At 39.9% G+C, this 26,707-nt stretch overlaps 1 protein-coding gene across 1 annotated transcript in view; it reads left to right on the forward strand.

The window, feature by feature from the left end:
• The window catches only part of adgrb1a (adhesion G protein-coupled receptor B1a), a 115,873-nt gene extending 89,706 nt beyond the window's left edge, over positions 1-26,167 (forward strand). The window contains exons 18-31 of the mRNA XM_029503679.1: positions 747-850; positions 2,472-2,574; positions 2,681-2,831; positions 2,920-2,989; positions 3,273-3,339; positions 5,902-5,987; positions 10,998-11,096; positions 14,479-14,650; positions 15,607-15,702; positions 15,807-15,846; positions 18,812-19,473; positions 20,905-20,940; positions 21,156-21,314; positions 25,329-26,167. Of these exons, the coding sequence (XP_029359539.1) occupies positions 747-850; positions 2,472-2,574; positions 2,681-2,831; positions 2,920-2,989; positions 3,273-3,339; positions 5,902-5,987; positions 10,998-11,096; positions 14,479-14,650; positions 15,607-15,702; positions 15,807-15,846; positions 18,812-19,473; positions 20,905-20,940; positions 21,156-21,314; positions 25,329-25,523 (2,040 nt within the window). The 3' untranslated portion in view covers positions 25,524-26,167. The remainder of the gene's footprint in view (positions 1-746; positions 851-2,471; positions 2,575-2,680; positions 2,832-2,919; positions 2,990-3,272; positions 3,340-5,901; positions 5,988-10,997; positions 11,097-14,478; positions 14,651-15,606; positions 15,703-15,806; positions 15,847-18,811; positions 19,474-20,904; positions 20,941-21,155; positions 21,315-25,328) is intronic.
• Positions 26,168-26,707: the final 540 nt, after the last annotated feature.

Below are 26,707 nucleotides of genomic sequence, written 5' to 3' on the forward strand. Positions count from 1 at the left end.
AATCAAGAAGAATGGCTGAGTGAGACATATATATCCACTTTCATTTAAGATGACTCTTCATTGTCAAAAAACTCAATTGACGAAAGTTTAGCACAGAAGCATTGCAAAAATGTATCTTGTAGTTTTGATTCAGTTGAGGGCTGAACATCAGTTTAGTTGGGTGTAGTTAATTTCAGGGCAAAGGCTTGTGGTGACATTCTTATCGTGTATTCTATCATGTGTTTACGGAGAAAATCTGTGTAGCCAAGAGCAGCTCAGAAATATATTTTACTCTGCACTCTAGCTGGTCACATGATGCCTCCAGAAATCAGCAGAAAGAAGTATAACCCCTCACTTCCTTGGTAATATATCTCCTAAATGGATTTTTTAGTAATGGATAACAAAAGAGATCAAAGTCTTCTGAGTATTATTAAGCTTGAATGGTGCCTTTGGCAGAATCAGTCAGAATAGTGCACTCATACAGAAGGGAAGGTTTTAAGACAGCAGTCAGTTTTTCATGATCCTTTCATGATCTTAAAAATGATAAAAATGGTAATATAAAATCAGCAATGAGAGTTCACCACAAAACATTCATAGTCTGTATTCATCGCTGCTTTGTAGAGCAGTTAGTAGTCACACAGTGTTTAGTTTTTTTGTTGTTGTTGTTTGTTTGTTTATTCGTTTTTTCTCTGTGAATCTTGCCAGTGTAATAATGTGAAGTTACTTCACCAACTGTTTCCTCTTCTTTGTCTTCTTCATTTTCTCAGAACATGGATAAGTCTCAGCTTCCATCAGTGACGCTGATTGTTGGCTGTGGAGTCTCTTCGCTGACACTGTTGCTGCTCATTATCATCTACGTTTCCGTGTGGAGGTGAGATAAAACAACTTCACTTGAAAACACAGTAGAGGTATATAAAGCACTGGAGAGGTTTACATGATTTATTTTCCATGCATTAAGAACAGTCTTGAGTCTCCGGCAGGGGAGGGGTTTGTTTATTCATTCTCTCATCTTCTACTGCTTATCCATTCTGGGATTTTAGAGTCACCAATTAACCTAGACATGCATTTATTTGGACTGTGGGAAGACACTGGAGTTTCTTTTCCACACGGAAAAGCCCAGGCCCTGGAATTGAACTCACAACCTTCTTGCTGTCCGACAACAGCATGAACCAATACGCTGGTGATCTGTCCCAAATCAAGAACTGAGTCTTTCAGTTTGATACACAGTAAAACTGTGGACCACATCTTCACATCTGCCATCATCTGATCCTATGTGTCATTTCCACAATGAACTCTGTGAAGTTTTTTCAGATTTATTTTGAATTTACTGTACCCTCCTCATGCATCTGTTATGGTTGTACTTTCTTTTTCTCACCATAACATTGTATCCATGCTCCTACAGTAGCCCATCTTTCTGTCAGTCCATTTTCTACTACTTTTTGGGGGTCTGTCATGGTGGCAACAGGTTAAGCAATGCAGTCTAACAACGATTTCCAGCTGCTTTAGTTGGAGCCCTATTTCTGGTGCAACACTTACTTTATCGTCGGAACTTCAGCAGTCTGGCTGTCAATCTTCTGTTCCACCCTCCCCTCATTCATGAACAAGACCCAGAGAAACTTATAGTCCTTCATTTCTGGATTTTTTCTCCCGGTTTCTTCTGTTTTGGACTGCCTTGCTGTTTTTGATCCCCAAAGACTGCATTAGCTGGAGTGTTTGCTTTTGGTTCTTATGCCGGTTCCTGTTTTCCTGCTAGCACCAGTAGCTCATAGCCATATTTTAGGCCATCATATGCAAGATTAATGATGTACCATTTACAAGTGTCATCATCATACATATTTAAAAAAAATGTCTATATTTCTATACAGCAGCACAAGGGCTGTCAGTAGCAGATGCTACAACTCAGCACAGATCCTCTTTAATGATCAGTCTGAGCACAGGACAGAAAGTGAAAATCTGCTCACTAATTCATCTGTGCTGTTTTTGTTGACAAGACATCAGTCTGATATCTGCAGTCACCTCCTCAAGAGGGGCAGACTGAATAAAGCAGCAGAATGCAGTACTAAACAGGTCAGCTGTCCCCCTCACTCCTCAGCTCCACCTTCTCCTCCGATTACATCTCTTCTGGTTTTAAAAAGTCTGTGACAGACAGGTAACAAAACAACATACAAACCAAGGGGGAAGTGGGTTTGGGTTTGCCATTTGGCCTGGACTGTACTCATGCAAGTGTTACTGACCTCGCTGCATGATGGAAAAGGATTGAGGTTGAATCATAGGCTGGAAGAGGAGGTGGTGGTGAATTACCTGTTAATAGGGTACCCTATTTTATTGAGAAAGTTTATAATTTTCCTCTGGGGATTAATAAATTATTTCTGATTCTGGTTCTGAGCACTGACTTATATGCATAAACGCTGTTAGTGTTATGTTGCTAATGTTACTTAAAGTGCTCAATCCTATACAAATTGAGAGTTTTTCAATCTGTTGTTTTTCTGCAGGTACATTCGGTCTGAGCGGTCAGTCATCCTCATTAACTTCTGCCTCTCCATCATATCGTCCAATGCACTTATTCTCATTGGACAGACACAGACACTGAATAAGGTAAGAAACAGTCAGTCTTGGCTGAGTGATAACAATTGTGACATATTTATTAAGCACTGTTTACTGATATGTTTTTATTCTGTCCCATCTCTTTTTATTGCTTCAGGTTTTATGCACATTGATTGCTGCATTCCTTCATTTCTTCTTCCTGTCCTCATTCTGCTGGGTTCTGACAGAGGCGTGGCAGTCATATATGGCAGTGACAGGCCGCCTCAGGAATCGCATCATTCGCAAGCGTTTCTTGTGTCTCGGCTGGGGTGGGCCGTCTTTCTGCTGCACATTATTTTACAGATATGGTCTCTCTCACATCTCCTGTGTTAATGTCTGCTTGTATTTTCCTCCCAGGTCTCCCTGCACTAGTAGTTGCGATCTCAGTCGGATTCACCAAGGCAAAGGGATATGGAACACCAAGCTAGTAAGCAGCCTTTTCTGTCAAACTGCCCCCATCCTCCTCTTTAAGTATTAATGCAGGGTTATTCCACATGCTTGTGGGTTTATGTTTGTAGAATATTTACCCCCCCTCTTTCTCATCTGTCTTTTACCCTTTCCATTCTTGTCATGCATATGTTCCTCTGCCTTTCACTTCTTTCTGTCCCTCCTCTCTCCAACACTCCATGCTCCTCCCTTGCTTCTTTCCTTTTTCTAATCATCTCTCTCTCTCTCTCTCTGTCTGTGTTTTTCTTGCTTCTCTCTTGCAGCTGCTGGTTGTCTCTGGAAGGAGGGCTTCTTTATGCATTTGTTGGACCTGCTGCAGCTGTCGTCTTGGTATTTCTCTTTTCATCTTTAGTCTGTCATGGTTTCCTTTTAACACCTCTCCACAAATTAGAGTAATAGTAATAGCTCATGCAGGAGTTTTCATGTTCAGCAAACAAACAAAAAAACAAACAAGCTACTTAAAAAAAAATCACTGTTAAAATAAAAAAACAAAAACAAAAAATAAAGACAACGAAAAGAGTACAGAAAACCTTGTGCATGAAGGAGTTTTCAGAAGCCATCAGGGGTGCTCTAAGACCTTCTTTCCAATCACATTCCAAAATAAAATTAAAGGCTAGCACAAATGTTTGTATATGATACTGAAACTATTATTTCATTGGATGTCGCTCCTGTCTCCACCTGTTTGTGGAATATGTGTGTATTTATATTAGGGCTGAAAAACCCGCAACCTTCTTATTGTGGGGCAACTGCGCTAACCACTACGCCACCATGCCGCCATTTAATTTATTTATTCTTTTTAATTTTAATGAATTATTTGAAATTTAACAAATCCTGCATACATGCCACGTTGTTCTATGGTAGGGCCATGTTTGCCATGTAAGAAATACTTTTTGAAAGAAGTTAGCCTCTTTTAAAATAAACTGTACAATATTATGGCACCCATGACCCAGAAATGGATAAGCGGTTGTAGATGAATGAATGAATATTATGGCATGGGGACTCAAATGGAACCAAATGCCAAAAATTACCCAAATACAAAAAACCTACATAAGCACTTGAAAAAGCACAAAATGAAATCAAAGATCAAATTTCAATCGTAATAGCTGTCAGAAAAATCACAAATAAATATTCTATCCAAACTGCCCAGCCCTAATGTTTTTACATACATATATATGTACACATATAGGTAATGTGACGTGTGTGTATGTATATGTTTTTCACTTCCTTTAATTTATATACAGTTCTATGAAAATTTGAACTTCAGCACCAACAGCTATTTATTTTGAAGGAATGTCAAACTTAGCTTACTCACCAAGATCTGTCTCTATCTTAAATTAGCACACTAAATGTTTAGCTCCAGCTCTATTTCATTCCCTTCTTCTATGTCAGAATAGTATCCAGTCGGTGAACTAGCTGTTTAGAGGACTTGATATTTCATGCCGTGTTCACACAACCATGGTTGAAGCTCCCAGCAAGGCTGTTAAGTTAACAGCTGTTCATGCTAATTTTGGCTATGTAGCATCGCAAAATGTTCAAATAGCTCCAAAAACATCAATAATAAAGGAAAACACCAAATATTGAATTGGAGCAGATATATTTGTATAGTGCCAAATCATAACAAAGTTATAGAGCAGGTGTAGACCAAACTCTTTATAAGCGGCCATCTGCCTCGACAGGTTGGGTTGAGAGTGGGAGAGGGAGAGAGAGAGAGAGAGAGAGTGGGGGGGTACAAGGTGAGGCAAAGTTGGGTAGAGTACGGAGATAATGAGAGCAGGAGGAGGGGATATTCAAATAGGTGTAGGCTGCATCAAGTTCATAGAAATGTTGCTGTATGGAATCCATGAAGACATGAGAGCAGCAGGTGTTGCAGGAACATGGGATGGTGATGAGTCACCACCTGCAGGATGAGGACAGGGAGAGAGAGGAGAGGAACTGGGAGAGACAGAGACTTTGGCAGAACATGGTTAGTAAACACATGCTTAGGACTGGGCTGGGAGAAACATACAGTATTAACTGTACCACCCAAACTTTTTCGGATGGCACAATTACTGTAATTTTTTTTTATGTTTGCAATCTAAAATTAACCTTTGATGCATAGTTTTGAAAGTCTTTTTTCTGAAGAAGGTTTAATTTACCTTTTTTAGTTCAATTAGATAACATAATTCGCCCAAACCTATATTTGCAACTGTATATCATTACCTCAGCTGCCCTCATCTTCAACTTACATCTGACGTAAATCACTGGCAGAAGTGCTGGCAGGACACAGACTGCGCTGACAGTGTGTCCTTGTTTCTTTCATCAAATCCATTAGCCACGGTGTCAGTGATTCACTTCCTACTGCTTCTTTCACGCCTGCAACTGAGCATTTTGGTTTGTGTGTCCTTTTTACACAAGCTGCTTGTGTAATAAAAAAGCTACTGCTCCATTTGGCAGTTACAGTGGAGGCCCAGCTCATTCTGAAAAGCATCAGAGCAACTCACACAAGATGTGGTTGTAGTCCCTCAAGCCTTGAATGGCTGAAACTGTAGGAATTACAACTGTCAGAGATATTCCCCTCCCTCTCCATTTTGTTTTCACACAACTTGTATTTTATATCTGATTTCTATTTCTAGCACTGTCTACATTGAACAAATAATTTTGAAGTTAACAATCATCCCTGAAACATTTTTTTACCTCTCACTCTTCATTGGGTGCTTGATAGATTTTGTCTTTAAAATTTAAGATTCTTAATGTTTACAGTGCAGAGCTCACAGTAAGTACATATAGTGTTTGTGTATGTGCATGTCTCATCATCATTGTCATCACTGACCATCATCAGAGTAGTGTTGAATGTTCTGAAGTGATGAAACTGTCTCTGCTCTGATTTAATCCTGTGCCTCTTCTCTTTGGCAGGTTAACATGGTTATTGGGATTCTCGTTTTTAACAAACTGGTGTCCAAAGACGGCATTACAGATATGAAACTAAAGGAGAGGGCGGGGTATGCCTTATACCACACATCCATTTTACACAGTGACCTATAACCAGTCTGATGGCTAAGCTTGGGGCAAGAATTCAGGGTGGTTACTGGCTCTTTAGGCGAAATCATCCTAGGCCACCCTTCCAGGCTTGAAATAACACTGCAGTTTTACCACTATGATGTTGAGAAAAAAAGAAGAAACATGACTAATTTAATCAAAAATACAATCAGATACCAAAAGTCTGTTTCTGCTGATATCGTCTAAGACTATGATCCGTGCTTCTGAATTAGACATAATGGAGAGCCGAAAAAGTATGAAGGGAAAGAAGGATGTGAGGAAGGGTGTCTGGTTATTGGTCCTGCACAGACTGAGCAAGATGATGACTCATCTCATCACTGTCTTTTAAGTTTCGAATGTGTTACATTTTCCTCCAGCTCCTCTTTTTTTGCAGGTGTTGCTATTGATGTACAGCTCTGTATTCCATCCACGTCTTTTTTTTTTTTTTTTTTTTTTTTTGGTTCTTTCTTGTAAAGGGAAGCAGGGTAAGACCACTCTAACATGTACTACCATTTGGTCTCACATGTCAGTGTGTGCAAGGTAGTAAAGGCTTAGGTTTCAGGATGTGCACATACGGAAATGCAGTGTTATGACCAATATAACAAATGACCAAAGGTACAGAGATGCCACTCTTTTTGCTGCCATCTTGAAAGTGATTGAGGGTTCAGTGACATTATGTAGTAAAGTGAGATTAACAAACAGCTATATTGTCATTTCCATGAAAAAATAAAAATATTGTAAGTTGGACAGTGGGCCCTTGGAAAATCTACCCGTGGGACCAAACTGGGAATGTGGGGCCCTCACTAGCCTCAACGTGAGGATCCACATTTAAAACTGGTTTAACTCTAGTACTAGCAAAAACCAGATAACTAGGTTGTAATTGAAAACCTTGTTTGCTTACAGTAACAGGTTGAATAAGGTTCACACTAGCTATTGGTGGCATGAGTCTAAAAAATCTCATTGGGCTGTTGTGGATGAGCTTGCAAAAATGCTCAATTCAGGGCAGAGCTGCACCCTGCTCCTCTTTACTTATGGGCTCTTTTGTCTCCATTGGCATTGTTAGTGCATTCAGATGTTATTTTCTTTCTCTCGTTGAAAATGTTTGCTTTCCTCAATGATTTCTCTGTTCAACTGTACTTGTTTTTGCTGTTTGAAATGTCATGTTTGAGTTTGCACAGAATCCCCTCTCTCTCACTCAGGGCTCTCCACTCAGGAAAACATCAGTCTCAGAAGCCCCCTCCCATGTCATCAGTGATTGGGTAAAAATATCTGCCCATCCTACCCTCTTATTAATGTATGGCTACCAGCCCTGCCCATCACCAAACTTGCTGAATCCTTTAGCGCCTCTGATTGGCTTACTATTATTTCCTGCCTATTTACCTCACTACTTCACCGTTGACCTTGCAATTTATGCTGCCTCCTCTTAGCACGATAGACATAACCCATTACCACCTCAGATGCTAACAATTGCTAGTATGCTTTTAGAAAGACAGTGACTTTTCTACATAATAACAAACTGGTAGTGACAGCACAGTAATACTAATATGTCCTGCTCACTTGGATGATGTGGGAATGTGTGTGTGCTAGCATGGTTGTCAGTATCACATCTTTGTGTGTGTGTTGTTTGACTGATAACTCTTAGAAATAAGAATTAATAAGCAGTAATTACTTGAGAGTTTGTTGCCTAGTGTTTGTACCAAATTCAGACACTAGATTTTTGAATGTATCTTGTGAAGAGCATAAGACTGCTACACCAGTGACCATGATCACTGAAATAATGGCACCATATAATAATTCTATATGGAATTAGGTCTGTTTTAAACAGAGGTTCACCGTGGAAAGAAAGAGAAATATACAATAGGCAAACACTATGAAACTTTCTCTTGGAGCTATACCGACAGTTTGTGTGCCTATAAATGAGTTTTGCATGACTTTCTTGCTTCCTGAGCAGCCATTTTGAGGTTCATAGTGAGCTGCTTCACTGTTGCCATTTTGACGGTAGCTGAGGTTTCCTGACAAGCTAATCCAAAAATGGGCAGTCAGGCAGTGCAAATGGAGCCAAGACTGCATGTAGCTTTAATTACAATTGCAAGCACTCCCTTTGGCATTATTAGGTCTGCTTTATGGAAATATTTACTTATTAATACATAGTCAGTGTTAAAGAGTTAACATCCAAGAATTTGTAAGTGGACCCTAAATGAATTGTAACAGCTCACACATTTTGATTCAGCATTTCAAGCGTGTGAATTATCAATGTCGAAACTGGGCTATGTGTGCGACCCTTTGATTGTCTGTCCTTGAACTTGTGGTCAGCCCCATATGCAGAGATTTTTTCTCTCTTTAAGTCTTGTTTTATCCTTAATATGACCGTTTTGAAATGCAGTATTGCTCCTCAAGATCAGACATGTAAAATTGATGGAATTCCTTCATGAATGATATTATTATTATATAAGTAAAACAACAGCGCAACTTTAAACGATAAATAATGGGCACTATATATATATATATATATAGATATATATATATATATATATATCTATATATAGATGTAGATATGTATAATTCCTTTCGACTCTTTTTAATCTTGATGACCTTGAATGTTATCTTTCCCACATGTACTGAAGCATTTTCATGGATCATGGTGACTTAGGAATGCAAATCTATGCTGCGGAAGCTGCCCAAGCCTATTGGTGGCTAGATGTCTGAATGTGATTTAGATTTTAATGTTTGTACTGACCTTGTGGTGTATTGAATGCTTTTGTATTTTTTCTGGAGTTGACAATGGGGGTGGGACTGTCATCTCTTTTGGTAATATTCTAGCACTCCTCCAGACTCAACCTTTTGCCAGTATTTCTGAAGGTTTGAGTTTAAAATGTGTTAAATGAAGCTAATTAATCAATGCAATTGATCTAATTAAGTACACAGCAGCATCAGCACCAGACTGGTCAGGGCTCATCCCCACACCCCTCCCCCACCTTGAATAGTCTCATTTACCCTCAAAATTAGAAGATAAGGCTTAGAGAAAATTAGGGTGGACAGGAGTGTGTTTGTGTGTCTGTGTTGTAATAGCAGATTAAACTTCAGCTGAGGACACTTTTTTTTTTAGCATGCTAACCAGCCACTGAGTCATTGTAGCCTCCAACCCAGAAGATGAACCACTGAGAACATATAACTTGTGTAAAGATAGTTGAAGCTCTAGTCAAGCGACAATAGCCACCAAATCTGGTGAGAGAGAAAACTCACAAAAAGCCCCATTAAAGGAGTACACAGCTTTCAATAACCATACATATGCTGTATGATCGAGTCAAAGACCAGCTTTTAATCAATCCATGGAATGTCAATCCATATTAGAAACTTATTTATCTTTATGTCTCTTTCCCCTCCCTCTCAACCACTCACCCTTTTCCCTTTCAGCCTATAGGTCTAGGCAAGTGGTGTTGTATTTCAAGTGTAGATTGCTTCATAATATAATTTCATTGAGTGTACATCTAGCAGCTGTGTTATCCTTACTTTAAAATGATTTTTTTCTATAATGTGATTTTTAATTCATACTTTCAGAGGTTATAACAATTGATTGCTTTAGCTCTTCAGGTTTAATTGTTGTTTAGAAGGAAGCCATATGGTAGCAGATAGGCTTGCTATTACCCATCAATATCTGGAGCCTTGTAGTCAGTCTTTGCAACAACAGTTGACAGTTTAATTTTACAATAAATGGGATCCTGATACTGTCGTTTTATGTATACACATATTAATGTTTTAGCATTTCCGAAAATCTATAAATTACATCAAGTTTTGCCTCACCATACATACATACAGTCATGAGTAATTAAAGTAAAATCACTGACTGATAAGGGGTCTGGGTTTTTTCGTACTCCTAAACATTTATCAATGGAAATCAGATAACAAAGTAATAAAAATGGTCAACAATGGTCAACAAGCAAAAAACAGAAGGATGCAAAACTTCTTTTTGAAGCACAAAGTTGTGACCAAGGGAATCGGTAAAACTAAATGGACAGGACTATATCCACCAGCCCTCTGTGATCACTTGGCTGAAGACAAAATTTGAAATAGTGTAGCTGTGTTCACACTCAGGGGTCACATCCTTCGGAGGTTGCATTTCAATAGAAGTCTCTCTCTCTCCCACTTTCAACCCAACCGGTCGAGGCAGATGGCTGCCCCTCCTGAGCCTGGTTCTGCCCGAGGTTTCTGCCTCTTAAAGGGATCTGTTGGGTCTCTTTAAATCATTTTATAAAGAGTTTGGTCTAGACCTGCTCTATATGTAAAGTGCCTTGATGTAACGTAGTTATGATTTGGCGCTATACAAATAAATCTGATTTGATTTGATTTGAATAGCTGGCTCCTTCAAACGCATCCTACTTTTACCCAGAGGGCAGACAACATGCCTAAGGAAGGCCACATCTTTACCAGTCATGTTTGTTTAAGGATACAGGCCCAGGATTGGGTAACAACTTATAAATATAGTGATGTTATGTGAAACTGTGATCACTGTTGAGGCAGGATTTCCTGTTAGTGATAACTGTACTGACTAATAGAGCCAGCTGCTTGTATGTGTGTATGTGTATGCCATTGTTGTCTCGTGAGAGGGGAGCTCTGACATGTATTTGGAAGTGTGTAAGTCTTTGCATACGAGCTTTGCATTAATCAGAGAGGACTCAAACTACCCTGTGAAGATGTGTAGACATCATGTGACATGAAAACCCCATCAATGGCTGTGTCGTGGCCCCACCTCTAATGCCCCCCAGCACCATACACAGGCAAACCCAGAACCACACCCACCAAACTCCAAGCTGGACTGCAGCCCTGAGAGAGAGACTGAGTGAGAGCACTGTGACTCACTGTGTTGCGTGTGTGTTTGTGTGTGCTTGTGTGCGCACATGCATCTTTGCGAGTCTGTGTATAGGTGCATTTGTATCTGTTTGTGTATGTTACAGCGTGTTAATTTGACTTTGCAGTCAGATGACAGTGCCACTGTACAATATGACGCTCAAATGTGCCAAGTGCGGAGTTATCTCTTCGGCTGACGTTTCCACCACAGCTACCAGTAACGCCATGTTAGTCCCGCTAATTATTTTTTCCTTAACTCTTGCTTCTGTTCTCTCCTTTTCTGTACACCTCCACTCTCCTCCCTCTCCTGTTAGTTTTCTGACCTTTTACCCCGCTGTCATTTGTTTTTCTCCCTGATGCCCTGGCAGGGAGGCTTTCATTCAGTGAGAGACTCCTGATGCTTATTTGCTGCTCTTGAAATTAAACTGTGGACTGTATATATGTACATAATAATAATAATAATAATAATAATGCAGATGTGATTGACGATTGAATAAGTGTGTGTGTGTGTGTGTGTGTGTCCTTGAAGAAAGTCACAGAAATGATCAGAACAGATGTTCAGAAAGCCATGGTTTTTTATGAGGACATCAATTATTTTGTGTGCGTGTGTGTGTGTGTGTGTGTGTGTGTGTTTTGCTGCGTACTATGCATGCACAGCTGGGTTTTTGGCAATATTTCCAGCCTGGACTTTCATGTTGCCAATAGAATCTAATCAGAACAACATAGGTTAATCCTCTTTTTTTCAGTCATACCAAAACAGTTACCAGTTACCAACAGTTTACCAACACTTTAAAAAGTGCAAAATTATGATTCCAGATTTCTTAAATTTATAATCTTTATTGTTGGATTTCTGACATACTGCATTCATATATGCATACATATACACGCACACAATGTGTATATAAACATTTTGGTCTCTACTGGTTATCCATTTAAAGTGATTGAAGTCAATAAATTATGTGCACAGTTCCTCGATTACAAACAAAGATTCAACCACTTAATTCTAGATTTTGTTGTATCTACTTCCATGGATTTCTATCTGCAATTGAAAATAATTTTAACATGTTCAAATGATTAACTATTTTTCCCAGGCCCACCAAAGTCTTGCTGTGTTGAAATATTTTAGTCTGCAATATCAAAAGACAGGGCAGCACGGCGGCATAGTGGTTAGTGCTGTTGCCCCACAATAACAAGGTTGTGGGTTTGGTTCCTGGCCTGGATCCTTTCTGTGCAGTTTGCATATTCTCCCCTGTGTGGGTTTCCTCCAGGTGCTCTGTTTTCCTCCCACCATCCAAAGACATGCATGTTTGGGTTAATTGATGAATCGTACTTCTGAGTGTGAGTGGTTGTTGGTCTGTCTGTCTGTCTCTGTGTGTTGGCCCTATAATGGACTGGCGACCTGTCCAGGGTGAGCAGGAAGAGACAAATAACCACTCACACTCGGCCCTATGGGAAATTTTGAGTCACCAAATGACCCAAACATATCAACTGTGGGAGAGAGGAAACCCCTGAATTCAGCCCACAACCTTCTTGTTGTGGGGCAACAGCACTGCAACTAAGTAAAAGCAATATAATGCTAATCATTGCTTGTTATTATTAACATGTTGACAGTCAGCTAGCCTGTTAACCAAGGCAATTTCTGTTAACCAATAGTACCACAATCATGAACATTATCAGTTCACACAAATATTAACACCACCTCTAAAACCCCATGGGTTTGACTGACGTTAATGTCCCCTGTCCTCATTAGACTGTGTGGTCATAAAAGATGAAGGTCCAGACTGAAAATAAAGGGTGTGTCCTGTTTGAATACAGAGTCGATTTGCTGTGCCAGTTTTGGTATCTTTAAATGCTACCATCTTGATACCAAAGTTACTGTTGAGGTGGTTTGTCAGCCATAGTGTTACTGTGAGCAGGGTGAAATGGCCTCTCTGAATGGATCATGTCACAGGGTACAGCATCAGAAAACCCAAACAATGTAGACATATGACCTGACCAGTATAATACTAGAGAATGTAAGAAGCAGCCTGAATTAGGAAGCGTTGAGTGTGTAATGGAGCTGCATTGTGGTTTTCTTTTTGTCCAAATTTGTTCTTTTACTTAATATCAGCTTTTACTTTGTCAACGTTATCTGATGTTTTCCTTTGCTGAATTATTTATTAAAAACAAATTAGCTCATGTGTATTGAAAATGTGATTTATTTGAACTAGACAATCTCTTTACAATTAGTAGTAGTTAGCATCAAGGCCTTATTTCTACACGTTTTCATTAAATGCTTTGTCTTTTTAGCAGCAGTATAAGTGATTGTTTTTGTTTTGTATGATTTTAATTGGTATTTTCGCCCATTACATCTCCAAGTGCATGGTTTGTACTGGCTGTGTTATCATTGCTTGACGAGTAATGCCTTGCAGGAAACATGTGGTCACTTGCCTCATACATTAGTCATGATTATTGGAATGTCAGTTTACGTCAGAAAATACAGTTTTAATGTGACACGAAATGCAGCATAAGCACAGTATGCTCTCACTTAATTTGTCTCTTGTGAAGAGCAAAGGACTCTTACACCAGCGACCATGATCACTGAAACAGTGGCGCCATATATTCTCAAATAATTCAATACAGAATCTGGTCTGTTTTAAACAGAAGTATATGAGAAAGACATTTAGTTCTAATTTACCTTGTTTTATGTCTTGGCAAATCCAGGATACAGACTAATGTACATTCAGCAGACTTGTAGTTTCAACTTTAATCAGAGAGATTTTTTTAGGTGCCAGGCAATACTATATCAGATGTGACAGGTCTTGAATAATAAAAACACTGAAGCCATAAACCTTTGAGAGTGTTTCGTCCATAGTATTTCCAGGCTGGTTGAAGATATTTGTAAAGCTGGTTATAATGAAAAGTATTCTTTCATTGTAGTAAGTCTTCTTTACTTTTTCCACATCTGAAATTTTCTCGGATGAAAGTAAACATTAACACATTAATATAGTCAGAAAAAGAGCGACAGAATATGGGCAGGGGGAATGAAACTTCTCAGGACTCTGTCTCTCTGTCTTTCTCTGCTCTGCCTATTCTGTTTGTCTTTGCATTCCGTTTCAGCCTCATTACACTTGTTTTCTCCCACTGCTTACCTTCGCTCCTCCTCTCTTTCCTGTGTCACTTGCTCCTCTTTGGCTTTGTGTGAACCATCTTAAAACATACACGCTTGTAATATATGTGAAATATAAACATATATATCAGCCAATAATGGATGTATGTTTTTGTTTGTGATAGTAGCATAATTATCTGTGGCGATGCTATGCATTTATGCATGATTTGAGTTAGGCTGCTTACACTATGGCAGCAGTGTGCGAAGTCATATAGGGGATATAGGATATTGGTTTAAGATTGTGTTAAATGTTATTTTCTTGACTTACTTTTTTGTTGTAATAGAAAAGAAATACAGTTTATATCTTAGAATGTATGTATTTATTTATTTTTGGGATAATGAGTAATCTAAGCCAATGAAAAATAAGACATTATATCATTGTCAGAAAACAGTGCAGTCCTCTCCTCTTTTGATAAAACCTTGTTCATGCTGCCCTTGACAGTCACTCCTCTCACCTTCAGGGCATCACTGTGGAGCTCCTGTGTGGTTTTACCCCTTCTGGCCCTTACTTGGATGTCAGCAGTCCTTGCCATCACTGATCGACGCTCTGCACTCTTCCAGATTCTCTTTGCCGTCTTTGACTCTTTGGAAGGCTTTGTCATTGTGATGGTGCACTGCATCCTTCGCAGAGAGGTACCTCACAGGACCTCTGATATCATAAATTCACTTTGTCTGTTTAAATAAGAATCATGAATCCAGTTTTTGTACTTCCAAGAAATATCTTGGCAGACACCAGACTGATTTTTTTTTTTTTTTAACCAGTAGTCTATAAATGGCATTGGTGGTCTGTTCATTCATTCAGTCAACTCTCAGATCAACAACTGACATGGTATCTATAAAAAGGGTAGTGTCATCAGAAGACAATTAAAAACAATTTCTATCACTATCTTGATGTTCCCAGAGAATCCTTGATGATTATAATGTATCACGGTCCATGATGTCCTTGGTCCTGTTGGCTGAATGAAAAGCACCTCCTGACCTTTCAATTCCACCAATAGTCTAATATGATGAAAAGAACTATCACGTGTCTAATCAGGGTCTCGGGCCACAACTGGCCAGGAACCTAATATTCCTTTTATTCCTTTTATTAGCAAATTCAATTTAAAACATTCTAAAATTTACATTTGGACAGCTATGATTTCATTAGTATGAAAATTATGTTTTTTGATCAGTCTACCATACTTATTATCTTTTAGTTTCCATTGTTTTAAGTTACCGTTACATTACTTTTATTGAAACCATAGTTCCTGCTAATTCATATCAAGAACCTGCAAAAATGTAGACTCTGCCCCAGAGCTGCTGGAAGACTCCATGTGAAATGTTATTGTGGAAAAAATTTGGTTGTATTTGAAATGTCATAGTTCTCATTGAAGGCATAGTAATATAAGTGGATTTAGAGTTTGAATCTTTATCACCACCAGGTCAAATATCTCCTCACCCAAGGTTGTCAAACTTTTGCTTGTTCTGGGATTAGGGTCAGTACGCAAGGGTCCTTCAGCACATTCAGCCTCCCAAAGCGGTGACCCTTCTTGACTTTAACTATACTAACCTGATCGGAGCATGAATTGTGCTCTTGTGTTTTATCACAGGTTCAGGAGGCTGTGAAGTGTCGTGTGGTGGACCGGCAAGAGGATGCAAATGGAGATTCAGGGGGCTCTTTCCAGAATGGCCATGCTCAGCTCATGGTATGGATGTCAGTATGTTGAGTGCTACATTAACCTTTAAAGGTTCATTGTTAAATATTGCAGTGGTTTCTGCACTTCCTTCAATAATTGTTTTCTGTCTTCAGACTGACTTTGAGAAAGACGTCGACATGGCCTGCAGATCAGGTAAACTCCAGCTTGAGTGGAAGTCATTTTGTGTTGTGATAGAGCATTAGATCAAGCTACAGATGCCCCTTTGTGTCTTCTCTCTGTTATTTTACTGCTTCAAATTCCTCAGTGCTGTCTTAACAGATGTGAGGCATGTTCCCCCTCAGTTCTACACTTGTGTATTACAACATTACTGCAGCATAAAACAGTTTAGCCCAGGCTGGTGGGAGTGGGCTGAGCAGTTATATGCAGATAAATAGGGCTGTCAGAGTCTCTCCTACACTGCAGCTTTATAATTAAGTCCCTCCCGACAAAGCAGCATCAGATACTACCCCTGCTCTGATTTTTGCTGGGAGTGAAAATCTGATTATCTCTTGAGACAAGATATCAAGAGAAGCATCTGGAGCAAAAACAAGCTACTGAGGTACAGATGGGCTTGATAAAGACAAGAGAAAATAATAGAGAGGGATAATCGCTTTGTTGAGGTTTGTTACATCCAAGAGAAGTCCACAAGGTTGAGGGGTGTTATAACAAAACCACGTAGAGGAGTCATAAGAATGCATATTAACAAATCAGTGTGAAGATACAGCACAACAAAACCACTGAAGGCAATAGAAATCATATATATACAGTTTTAACTGTAAACCAATAAACTGAAACTCAAAAACAATTTCTGTAAGTTCTTATGAAGGTGTAAATGCTTAAATATTTGCATTAGAGATTTCTATGAATTACAATAAATTAATAAAGTTTCCAGCATTCAAATAATGAGTTAAATCATAAACACATATAATTTATTCATATTTCTCAGCATCATAAACCAGCTACTTCCTACCTTTAAAGTCTAAAAGTCTCATTGTATTTTATTTTAGCCTCCAAGTCAAGTGTTTTTTTATACATGTATTCATAGTTATAAATATTGTTATCAGAATTCAATTGCAGCTTGTCAAGTGACTTAATTTGAATCACTTCTCTCTGCATATATACATTTCTTGCCCTCCATCTTCTTGTCAGATGGTATATTTACATTCATGGCTTATGGCTGCAAAATGTTTTTCTGCAAGGATCCATTCAAATTTCAAGGCCAATTAAAGTGAGCGAGTGTACCCTAGCAAGTGATGGCTGATGCGATTCAGTCAGGTTTTGCTATTGGTTACTGCCTTTGTCAATCATTCCAACTTAGAGACATGTTTACTTTGTTGAATGACACCAAAAAAGGGGTTTGGCCACTTCTGAACTCATGCTGACAGGCTGTGAAAGATTTCAAAAACAGCTGAATGTCATGAAGAAAGCAAATTCTGAACAAAGTTTTTTGAGAGCTCATAAGGCTGTAGTGTGTTCTCTGTTGTGCAAATATAACCTGTATTATACCATACCATGAATGAAGTGATGAGGAAAAGAGATGTTGCCTTTCAGATGAGGTCTTATAACTTTTTGTCTGTATATACAATTGTAGACAAACAAGGTAAAAATTGGTGGATTAATTTTATACCAAAAAACTTATAATCAGAATAAAACAAACAACGACCACCTTCGCACCAATACATAGGAAGACTTCTTATCTCAGTACACATCAATTTGAGCTGACACCTAAACACACTGCTGCCCAAAGAACCACTGGCACTGCTGTGCCTCTTCTCACAGCCTCTGTGCTCTGGACCCTGATGAATTGGGGGTAGGGGGGGATCAGGTGCTCCATCAGATGCTGTGGGAGTTTGGTACCTGTAGGAGCACAGAGGAGAGAGAGCAGGGCAAAACAACAAGGGACACACAACGCTGCAAATAAAGCCATGTTTATTTCTAGATGTTTATCATGGCAATGGAAAGGTCACTCAGAGTTTAGAAGATGGTTAGCGTTATGGTATAATCATTGTGGTTGACCAGCCAGGATGATGTGGGATGCCAATGCTGCCATCAGTCAACAGTTGTTATGGTGAAATGAAGTTAGGTCACGAGACCAGGCCAGGCACAATGGCAGTCATAGCTGTCAGTACAAATATTTATCAAAGAAAACTCACTGGAACTGGTTTCCGGGAGATTAGAGGCTTCTACTATGAAGGGGCTTTAACGTATCCAAGATATTTAATTTATCTGGCTTTATTGAGTCAGACAACTGCAATCAGTCAAAGCATTCACATCACAGTTGTAGGGTATCCAAGACTGACCACAATGAATGCCTCAACATAAAAAAGTAAATGTTAAATATCCTGGATTACTCTCCAAATGAAGAGCTGGCCCTCTGCAACAATAATAACCATGATAAACGCTGACATGTTGATCTGTGTTACAATGGTAATTACCACAGTGTTTCTCATACATTGACTTTTTATATACTATTTTAAAACCCTATGTATTCGTTCAGATCCTCACCTTGCCACCACGAATTACTCCCTTGTATTTGGGAAACACTGGATTAATATGTGTGTTTTAACCTTAAACCCTTTTGAGTCGCTGGACACTTGCTGGTGCATCCAAATCATGAGACTGATTTTAGATGATGTAGCAGCAAGACGCAGCCTTGCTCAGCCTGCATTTGAACGTGTGTCGGAAGCGTGGACTTCAAACTATATACTAGTGTTTCAACTATGCTAATACAAAACTGATTTATGATTAATAATGTATGCCATTCTTTTTTTTTCATGATTGTTTGTTGATTGTTTGGGGCTTGTTTGGTACAGCAAGGAAGAGAAAAACAGATTATTCTAAGAAGACTGCTGACAACAGAAAGAAACATGACACCCCCTTTCCTGTTAGTGGAGAGATTTGCATCTGTGGCAAAAGAGAGATAGTATTATCAATAATGAGATTTGAGATAATAATAACTTGTGAAGCATCTTACAATGTATTGTCTATTATCTTGTAACACCTAAGATGTACACTGTGCACACAAAAAGGGGTTTGGTGGGTTCACCAGGGAAGCATGCCCAACCAGCCACTGCCAAACTGTCTGTCTCAGACAGGTTCTGTGTCCTTCTGTTGCCAGGCACTATGAAGCGCTCATCTCTCCAGGGAGAGGAGAAGGGTTCCTCTGGGACCCTCACCATGCAGAAGGGCTCTAACTTTAATACCATGCCAGCCAGCATGGCCAAGGTTCACCTGCAAAACGTCGCCGACTATAACAGTCATACTCTGACACTGCGCAGGGAGAAAGGCGCTGCTAAGGGAATCAGCACAGAGCTCCCGGGAGCCAAATCCATCTACATCTGTGACGGCGAGCTCTTTAAGCAGCTGGATGGAGAGATGTCTCGAGTGAACGGTGAAGGCAGCAGCTCTGATAGCACTGGCAAAGGCCCTGGATATGTCATTCTACCGACCAACAACACGGGCACCCTGAAGCCATCCAAGGGGAAAGAAGAGCAGACAGCCAAGTATAACATCAACATTGAGCAGCTGCCTCAGACGAGGCTCATCCACTTGGCTAACACCGCCAGTGGAGAGCCAGTGCCTGGGTTTGGGCTGAAGACCCTCCCTGCTGACCAGGTCAGTGTGTCATGCTCTGACAGAGACTCACCTGCACACAACCTGCAGAACATGCCCAGAGATTCCCATGTGGCCAACAGCATGTGTGATCAAGGAGAATCTGGAAATTCTGGTGTCATGTCGAAGAGTGAGACCGTCTCCACACTGTCCATGAGCTCATTGGAGGTAGGGGTCTCCTAAAACTAATCAGCATTTCATAGTCATTGCAAATATCTTAAGTGATTTAGCTCAACTGCTTTACAAACCAGACCTGTGTCAGGCAGTGTTTTCTGTGTGTTATTTTATTATTAGATATCTCAGTGTTGTCTGATCTTTTTCCATTTTAAGATACTCTTGATATTTCTTGATGTGTTCCAATTACACACTTCAGCTGGATTTGCACATTTTTTTTGACAAATTAAGGATACCAAAGTACCATTTAGGTTTAATCCTTCCCCTTGCAGCCCCTGGCCCTGCATGTCATCCTCCAGCCTGAGAAAAAGTAACCACCCATCCAAACCAAGTTGTTTAAAGCAGCTTTTGTTTGAGAATTTACAGTCGTATACTGTAATGGTGGTGAACATCAGTTGCTTCATTATATCTTCTTGCTGTTGCCCCTCTCGCAATACAGACATTAATCATTTTTGTTCATCATCTATTAGTTGGCATGGACTGCAGCCATTCATGTAGCAAACAAGTGATATTCTGTAAATGTGCTCACATAATCCTTGATGTGGTATCTACTGTGTCACAGGCTGGTTGACCAAAAAGTATTAGCATATTCTCAACAAACAGTAAAATAATTAAGAGATGACCAACCAGGGATCAACCAAGGAGATCAACCAGGGAGCCAAAATTTGATGAAATGAACAGTCATCATATCCATGAAAAGTTGCTAAATTTCCTAAGTGCTTGTTACACAAATGCAATTGGCATTGTTTCTCATCCAAATGCCTTTTTTAGTTGGAACTGAAGTAGCCTTTATGTAGCACTTAGAAATGAATGTATATCAGTTATTTTAGTCAGATATGAACAGGGTGGCATTGTCTTACATTTCTTACACACTAAGGTCATCCCTTCTCTGCTGCTATAACTATGGAGCAAGTCCCCTTTATTTAATCCGTAACGCAGACTGCATCACAAGAGGCACCCCAACGTTTTCTGGCCCCATGTAAGGACAGCATCTTTAAAAAGGTTAGTTTTCACTCAGCTCCTAGAGCAGACAGCAGTGGCAAGTTGAGATGACATGGCGATCAGCACAGAGCGGCCTGGACATCTGCCTGCTGGTGTCTTTTCACTTCGGGGCAAAACACACTTCCATAATGCCGTGTGAGGCGGCAGCTGCCACAGCTACTGAGTAGCCTGAAGGTCAAGTTTTCCTCACCAATCTGTGACGGAGGACTTAAAGGTCGTTCGTCACAATCTGTTAACTGCAAACTTGTGCCAACAAGGTCAGAATGACTAGCAGCAAACCTTGATTCCTCCCTTATGACTCACTCCTCTTCTCTGAGTCCCAGAGACATTCTATCTTGCCAGACCGATGCGGAGCAACACTTAAGAAATAAAGCGCACAATATCAAGACACATCTTTAATCTCTCTGTCTCATCTTCCTCCAGAGACGAAAATCACGCTATGCAGAGCTTGACTTTGAGGTAATTTTAGTTTCTTTGATTCCTACAAGGTTTTTTAGAATTAGACGAAAAATCTGATGTCTCTCAGATATTCAGTCTTCTAGATGTTTGTATACATTTATTACTCAAAGTTTGGGTATAACTAGAACAGAGACATCTCATGTAAAGGGGCAAAGTAGGATTGATAGTAGCCTGTGCTGTTTACCCTGTACATAACGTGCAATGTTCCTGTGTAGAAAATAATGCACACCCGGAAACGCCACCAGGACATGTTTCAGGACCTGAACAGGAAGATTCACAGTGCAGACAAGGATAGAGAATCCCCACCTGTTGACGCCAAAGCTGCCAAAAGATGGAGTGTGTCCTCTGCCAGCAGTGACAAGACCAACATGAGTGTAAAGAGTTTAACTTTATTCTGTTCTGATCCCCCCGATTCCCACCCCCGTCTTCCCTTTTATCCAATGTTGTTCTCTCCTCTGCTTAACATTAGCTCAATCAAAACTTATAGGTGGAGTTGCCTCTTTAATTAGTTTAGCAGACTGCATCTGCTTACGATATCAATGCCAGAGGAAATTTGCTGTAGGGGAATCTAGAGGCATGACTGTGGGTGGGCATACAAATTAAAACAATCAAGCTAGCCAAGCACACAGGGTCACTTCTAATGCTGCAGCTAAGCAGCCTAGGCCGTTGGTAAATACAAGCTAATCATCTGCTACCCATATTGAGAGAAATTTTGCTTTGCCCATAACCTTATTGCAAATTGTCCTAACCTCTGATCATGGTAACGCAGCATCTTTACAAACATCTGTTAAAATTAGATAGAGTATAGATAGACAACTGCTATAGCAAAAAGAAACTTAACTTGCCTGGGTCAATTAAGCATTAAGCATTTAGATTGAACACAAAAAAGAAGGTTGCTTCATAAACATGTCAAGGTAACAGTCAATAATCAACAAATGCAAGCAAGAATACATCATAGCTTTAATACACAGGTTACGTAGCAGTGCACGCTTGTGGGCTTCCTCAATGCTAAAGTGCTATCTTCAGTTTTGCAAGTCCCACTTGTTAATGTAATGTGAAATATGGAAAGTGGAACCCAACTGCCCCATTTAAAAGTTGTCTTGGCATTATCTCCAGCATTATCATTGTTCTGGTTTATATCATGGCTACTATTTTAGATGATTTTGGTTATGTTCGAATAATGATTATTACAGTACCCAATATCCTTCCTAACAGAGAAAATTAGCCAAGCAAATCTGTACTTTGCTACACAACAATATGGTGTTTTAATGTATACTTCTTTAGCCTATTGTAATTTACTAACTTAATGAGGATCTGTGCACTTTCTATCTTCAAGATGAAACTAGGTAGAAAGTGGTTTTGCTGGGAACTATTTACTAAGAGCAGTGAATCACATGTTGGCTTTGTAGCTGCAGTCATTCCATGGCAGCCGCTGATTTCCATTTCCTTCTTCTGCATAAACCCCCAAGCTCCGTTTGTTTCACAGCTTTGGAGTCAGGTTTTCTCTGACTGGAGGCCAACTTCACATCCATGTCACGGTTACAGCTAGATTTCAGAAAACCAGTTATACTGTAGATTTGTGATAGTCCTGTTGAATCATACAGCATTCTCCCTAGAAAAAGTTGCGATGTAATTATCTGCCAAGTGGAAGAGGCAGAGAGATAATCTTCTCCGACGTGGGTACAAGATGTGTTTTGAGGATGTGTCTTTGCGGTTAACATGAAGGCTTTTTGTGAATAAATTCACAAACTAAATCCATCTTGTAAATTACTGTGTTAAAAAAAATGTTTGAAATTTTAAATTTGAAAGACACAGTTCAGGCTAGTTTTTCACCATGTTTATTCTTTATGCTAAAATTATAGGTTCAAGATGCACACCTGTTGCATAGGCAAAGGTGTTTTCATTTAACCTTTGTATTGTCCTGTGGGTCAAAAATGACCCACCACCATGTTTAGCTGAAAAAAAAAAAACATTTAACACTTTTTTTCAACTTGAAATTTTCTGACTTTTCCTAAAGGGACCCCAACATTAAAAAAAGTGAAACTCTGGTTTTGTTTACATTTCCATATCAGCTGTTCACCACTAGGGTCCTAAGATTGTATTACGGGTCATTTTTGACCCGTGTGTTATAAAATCATTTACGTGACAGAAAAAAGTTCAAAGGCCACATACACAAACACACACACACACTATGATGTGGAAGAAGAGGTATCTGAAGAAGAAGATGAGGAGGAATACAATACAGACCACAAAGCCTCTTCAGATGAAGAAGAAATGACCCAAGCTGACAGAGAGATATTTTTATCCAAGAACAGTAAAATAAAATGGTCCTCATCAAACACAGACGCCACCCCAGGAAGAGCTGCAGCACAAAATATCATTAGGATGACCCCAGGGCCATCAAAATATTCAGCTGCCCATGCCAAGAACATCTCCTCCACTTTCCTCCTGTTCATCACACCAGCCATTGAAAAGATCATACTGGAAATGACAAATTTGGAGGGTTCCTGTGAATATGGAGACAACTGGAAAAATGTGGATCAGACTGACCTGTGTGGCTACATAGGGCTTTTGATCTTAGCAGGTGGTGAGGCTACATCTCATCTCTGGGATGCAGAGAGTGGAAGGGCAATTTTCCATGCCACAATGTCGCTGAAAGTCTTTTTCAAGAATGCTAAGATTTAACAACCATGAGTGAAGTCAAGCAAGGTGTGTGACAGACAAACTGGCAGCCATCAGAGACGTCTGAGACAAGTGGCTTGAGTGTCTGCTATACCTTTACAACCCTGTTGGTTCCATTCAAAGGTAAATTTTTATTTTCGTAATGTTACTTACCTGAAATATGGGTGGCCTGTGATGCAAAATCCAGCTATGCATGGAATATGCAAGTCTACACCAAGAAGCTGCCCAGCGGAGCTCCAGAGAAGAACCAGGGGATGCATGTTGTACTTGGCACAATGTCACATGTGACAACTTTTTCACCTCCTCCTTGGCCAGCAGCTCCTGAAAAGGAAAATGACCATGGTTGGCACTGTTTGGAAAAACAAGCTGAACCCCCCCCCTGCACTCCTCGCAACAAGACACGACAAAGTTTGCCTTCACCCCCACCACGACTCTTGTTTCTTACCTCCCAAAAAAGAAAAAGAACGTGGTGTTGCTGAGTACACTGCACAAGGCAGCTGAAATCACTGATCATGAAGACAGGAAGCCAGCCATCACCCTGGACTAAAACTGCACTAAAGAGGGTGTCGACAACCTTGACAAGGTTATTGGAACGTACAGCTGCAGAAGGATGACTGCATGCTGACCCCTGGTCATCTTCCACAACATGCTTGATGTCTCATCATACAATGCCTTTGTGATATGGCAGACGATCCACCCAACCTGGATGGCTGAGAGGAAGAACAGGAGGAGGATCTTCCTGGAGCAGTTGGGAAAGGCTCTTGTCACCCCATGCATTACAAGAAGGGAGCGCCTCCCCCGCACAGAAGCCTCTGCAGCAATTGTGACAGCTGCTCAGGGAGCTGAATCTTGTCCTGAGCCACCTGAGGCTGCAGCTGGGTCAGGCAAGAGAAAAAGATGTCTGCCCCTGGAAGAAGGACTGCAAGATGAAAGTTGTGCGCTGCACGTGTGAGAGATACATCTGCAAAGCCCATGTTCACGTTTGCACATACTTTCCCACATATGCTCATGTTCAATGTTAAGCAACCTTTTGCCGTTTTGTTAATGGACAAGAGAAGAGAAGAGATGTATTTGATAATTCACTTCCTAAAGAATATAAACGAAGAATAAACTGTTGGAAAAGTTCCATACTGTTGACTGTTATTTTTCCTTTCAATAAAATTAATTCAATGGTAATTTCTTCTGAAATAATAATAATAATAATAATAATAATAATAATAATAAAACTTTACTGTATAAAAGAAAACAAATGACAGTTGGATTGTGGTAAAATAAAAAAAAGAAAAAAATAATCATATTCACTGGTGAACATCTTTTATCACTGTTAGAAAAAAAATATGATAAAGTATAAAATTGAGTTGATTTGATAAATAACAGGATGTTTCATCATATAAAATAGATATTGGATTTAAAATTAAATTAAGCTGCTTTATTTTAGGGCTTTGGTGAAGGCAGATAATTTTTGACCCATAGGACAAGGGGAGTATACAGAATGTTAAGACTGCACAAGGGTTAAATCAGAGCATGAAAATGAATATGCATGTATTTAAAAAAAAAAACAACATATACCCACACGCACGCACACACAGTTCCTCAAGGAAGTAAGATTAAGTGTGAGGTGAAGTAGTTCCACCAAAATATATGAAATATATCACAGATTTGATCTCATACAAACAGGCCTTTGCACTCTATCTTCTTCCCATCAGGACAAGCCGCAGACTCCAAGTAAGAGGGCATGGGAGGGCATCAGGAAGACCCACTCCCCACCATCCTGGGTGAGGAAGGACCTGGAGACAGTAGCAGCCTCTCCCCTGGAGCTGCAGACAGTGGAATGGGAGAAGACCAGTGCCACCATTCCTCTGGTGGGCCAGGAGATCATGGACCTGCAGACAGAAGTGTGACCAGTATTCTGGCATCATACTCTACAACTCTCTCTTTTTTTCCAATGCTCTCAAAAAAGCACCGCACACACTGCCCTGCTCTGTTCTTCTACTCAAAGGCTGGATGAAGCCTCGTGCAAGAACATGAAGGGACAGGGATGGAGGATGAGGAGGAGAGAGAGAGAAGCACGTCACAATATCAGAAACTCAACTTAGACCAATTAAAACGAGAACAGGAATGGTGTCTTTCTCTGTTGTTTCATTTGATGTTTGGGCTGTGTTTTTGTTAACAAAATACTAGTCATCTTGTATATGGTCTCAGACATCATTCTGTCTCACAAGGGAGACGGTTTGCCAAAGTAGCTGTTTCAGCTACTGTCCATCATGTAATAAACAGCATAGCAAAGGTAACCATGCAATGTTTACCCCTGTATTAAATGGTTGCAATGTAATAATCATGATTATGTCTCTTCTTTTCCACTGCTGAGAGTATTGTTACTTCTGCTCTCTCTTTCTCCTGATGAATGCTGACATTGTAGATGGCTCAAGATGCCTCTGGATTTATGTCTTTGTCAACATCAATGTGAAAAAGGCCCTTCAGCTTTTCAACTAGTCGTTTTGGCTCGATGGCTTCCCACTTATCAACCCTTACCCCAGTGGGGTATGCTTGGCCCGTCAGAAGCAAGCAAATGGAGAGATTAAAAAAAAAAAAAAAAAAAAGACATCACCTGGAGCCAAAATGGCAGGATGCCTACTCATTGACAAACACCTCAGAGACACCAGAGAGCGGGCCACTTAGCTCTGTGCTCTAATCAGTCCACAAACTAAATGCCACCTACAGAGGGACGACACAGACTTCAGTGCATCCTGAAGGACCCACGGTCAATTGATGCACAGTTTGGGTTAGGTTCTTAATGTATAAGCAGGCTTAAACACGAAACGCTAAACAGGACAGTGTTTCAGAGATGCTAAGGAAGAAGGCACTTCTGTGTGTATGTGTGTGTGCTGAGTAATAGAAGATGAGTAATTGATTAGAGCTATAAATATAATATGATGTGATGATTACAAAGCAGAGTTGTGAGTGATGGTGGTTGCAAACAGAAAGCACAAGGCTCATTTCGAGTCCTGATGTACAGCATTGTAATTATTTCAACAGAGTTCTACAGAATGGATTTTAGCCTATAAATATCTTTCTTACTGTGCTT

The sequence above is a fragment of the Echeneis naucrates genome, chromosome 6 (assembly GCF_900963305.1).
Source record: "Echeneis naucrates chromosome 6, fEcheNa1.1, whole genome shotgun sequence".
Taxonomy (NCBI): Eukaryota; Metazoa; Chordata; class Actinopteri; order Carangiformes; family Echeneidae; genus Echeneis; species Echeneis naucrates.